This window comes from Humulus lupulus, chromosome 8 (genome assembly GCF_963169125.1).
Source record: "Humulus lupulus chromosome 8, drHumLupu1.1, whole genome shotgun sequence".
NCBI classification, from domain to species: domain Eukaryota; kingdom Viridiplantae; phylum Streptophyta; class Magnoliopsida; order Rosales; family Cannabaceae; genus Humulus; species Humulus lupulus.
The window spans coordinates 129,175,385-129,178,220 of record NC_084800.1 but is presented as its reverse complement, the minus strand read 5'-3'; the positions used below and the strand labels follow the sequence as shown (position 1 = coordinate 129,178,220).

Here is a 2,836-nt window from a genome sequence, read left to right as displayed (position 1 = left end):
TACCAAAAGAAAAGGCTGATCATTTTTCACTTCTATCAAGTTAAGGTTGTATAGCAATAATTATCAGAAAGACAACAGAAACAACATTAGATAAAATACTTGAGAAATGAACTAAAAGGACAAGGGATACCATGAATTTTTCTACTCTTTGATGAAATCTCGAGTTAGAAACTTCATCCAGGATAACAGAACTAAGTAACAGCATAAATCCATCTACTGTGACTGTGTAAGTTAATAAAATGGACTCTATATTTGCTCACTTTGGTTATCAATGGCAACTAAACATAATACTATATTATATGAATTTCTTTACTCAACCAGGGAAGCTACATTAGCAACACTGAATACATGACTTCAAAAAAAAAAGGGCCAACAGTGCCTGAAGTCCCCAAAAGAAAAGTTTGGGCATGTTGCCTTGAGTCTTAACAGTAGGACAGATATTGTGCACAAGCTCCATCCAACAAATAAGCAGTATTTTAACTTGATATCTTCAAAGTCAAGTCATCACTTGGTATTTTCAATTAAACCAAAAGAAAAATATAAGTTATTCCTACTGAATTTGAATGTCTATATTGGGGTTTTTTTTTTCTTGAAAAAGTGTCTATTTTGGGTTTATACAGTAACAAGTAATAGATCAAAAGTTGTATTTAAATCCCCTCTACATTAAAACTTTTAAGACATCTCCTACCACAAAGCAAGGATTCGAGACTCTGGATCCAGTAGATTAAACTCTATAACGATTTCATATATAGTCATCCACACATCAAAGCTACAAAAACTCCTTTTTCCAATAGCAACAAAGATAATTTCCAGAATATTATCGCATTTAAAACTCATGAAGAAAAACTCAAACTCAATGTAATACACAAAAAATAGTAAACAAATATTTCACAAGCCTTAAGCTTCATCTCAACCTCAATTAGCAGAAACCCAATTGTTAATTTCAAGGAAAACTTGAAGGGCATGCCTTATTTACCAGCTTCATCATTGTCCTCGCTGGGATTCCCAAACTTTTGCTTGAACGAGTCCTGTCTTTGCAGCCACATCATGTGCCCCTACAAACCCAGATTTCTTTAATGAAATTGAATATCACCAAGGCAAATAACATTAAAGCAACGTCTCAGAACTTAGATTCTGTAAAAGAGAAAATTTAAGAAGAAAAAGAATGAACCTGGAGACCAGCTGCCCAGGCAATGAGGAAGGACGCGACCCAGAACTTTTTGTCCTTCAGCAGATCCCTCACTTCCATTTTGGTGATGGAATTTCTACGTCGCTAATCAGTAAATCACCACAAATCACTACCTCGCTACTTCAGTTTGTGCCCTGTTATTTTGGTCGGGAGAGCTTAGAGGTTGGGATTGGACGTCAAACGACATGTCGTTTGACGTTAACTAATTCCCCGACCATAGTTTTTGTTGCATTTGGTCCAATAATTATTTAATTATTTAAAATTTTGTGATTATTACTTATTTAATCTTTCAATTAATTTTGTAATAAAATTATCATAACTGAGAGAAAATATTTGGTAGGACTCTAGAATCTATACCAATAATGAATAATTTTTGGGGTTATCCATCTTACCGTTAGATCATAAAATTCGAACTAGTGAACAGCACCTTCATTTTTTTTTTGCCCGGAAAAAAGACTTCATAAAACTAAAACAAAGCTACCACAGAAGGGAAAGGTCCCATAAGTTTACAGGGCCATTGATTGAGTTAATCCTACCCCATTTAGCAATGGAATCCGCTTGAGCATTGAAAGCTCTTGGGATGAAAACTACATTTCAAAAGTCAAACAATTTAACACTCTTTAAGGCTTGAAGCAGCAGGTAGTTAATCGACCAGTCAGGATTGTCCGTGGCTTTGTTGAGAAAGTCCACCAAAGGCTTACAATCCCTAACCAATTGGACTTCTCTGAGGCCCCTATCTTTAGCCAGCTGAGTAGCGGACAAGATTACATGAGTCTCTGCCTCCAAAGGAGAAGAAGCTGAGAAAGGGGTACCAACAATGAGAGGATCCGCCAAAGTAGGGGTTTCAAAGAGAATAATACCAGCCCCTGCAGTTGAGTTGCTGAAAGAAGCATCAACAGAAGTTGTATCAATCCTCAACAGAGTCGGGTTCAGCTTGGACACATCAGGAGAGTGGTTGAGAACGTTGCTATTGGACTTAGAGGGAGCCGCAATAACTTCGCAATACCTGTAGTTAGTTTTCTGAATCAGAGAATGTATATCAAGGTTAGATCTACCAAAAAGGATGTCATTTCTCGCTTTCCAGATATTTTCAGACACAAGTAGCATAAGAGAGAAATTCCTTTGGGAGGCCTCTTTCAGCAAAGTTAACAAACCATTTAATGAGCTCAAAGCTGGAAGAGGCTGGAATAGAATCACTACGAATACACCCAAGAAGAGGCAATCCAAATTGCTCTAGAGATAGCCAATGACGGAGCCATAAATTTTACTCGGAGATGGCAAGGGTTAGGTGAAGTTAGCGATATCTTTTAAGATATAAAATTTGATCAATTTTAAGCAATTATTTTTTGTTTTTTATTCGAAATAAATAAATATTTTAACTAATAACTAAGACATGAGAATGTTAGCTCGCATTAGAGAGTAGGAGACACAAGTTTGATGATTTAATATTAATAATAATACTTTTGTAAGAAAGAAAAACGGTAGAATTAGTGTCCTTCATTGGCCTTTCAAAAGCTTTAGTATTTGGGCCTAGTTCACATGATACTCTTCTATACAAGTATTCATTGTAGTAGAGAAATGAGAATTGTTATATGTTCAACACACCTTATGTCTCATTTTAGTAGAAGATCTATTATATATACTTTG

General features: G+C 35.6%; 1 protein-coding gene across 1 annotated transcript; it reads right to left on the bottom strand.

Moving 5' to 3' along the window:
• Nucleotides 1-715: 715 nt before the first annotated feature.
• LOC133798448 (uncharacterized) lies at nt 716-1,270 on the bottom strand. The gene is made up of 2 exons (XM_062236727.1): nt 1,172-1,270; nt 716-1,055 (listed from the first exon to the last, which is right to left on the bottom strand). Exons 1-2 carry the CDS (start codon nt 1,247-1,249, stop codon nt 969-971), a joined length of 165 nt encoding a protein of 54 aa, XP_062092711.1. The 5' UTR covers nt 1,250-1,270; the 3' UTR covers nt 716-968.
• Between the last annotated feature and the right edge of the window lie 1,566 nt (nt 1,271-2,836).

What these genes read in the sequence shown, in the direction of transcription:
- LOC133798448 (XM_062236727.1), bottom strand. Translation starts at nt 1,249, where the DNA reads ATGGAAGTGAGGGATCTGCTGAAGGACAAAAAGTTCTGGGTCGCGTCC. An exon ending in CCTGGGCAGCTGGTCTCCAG is followed by an intron (nt 1,056 to 1,171) that starts GTTCATTCTTTT and finishes CTGGGTTTGTAG; the next exon opens with GGGCACATGATGTGGCTGCA.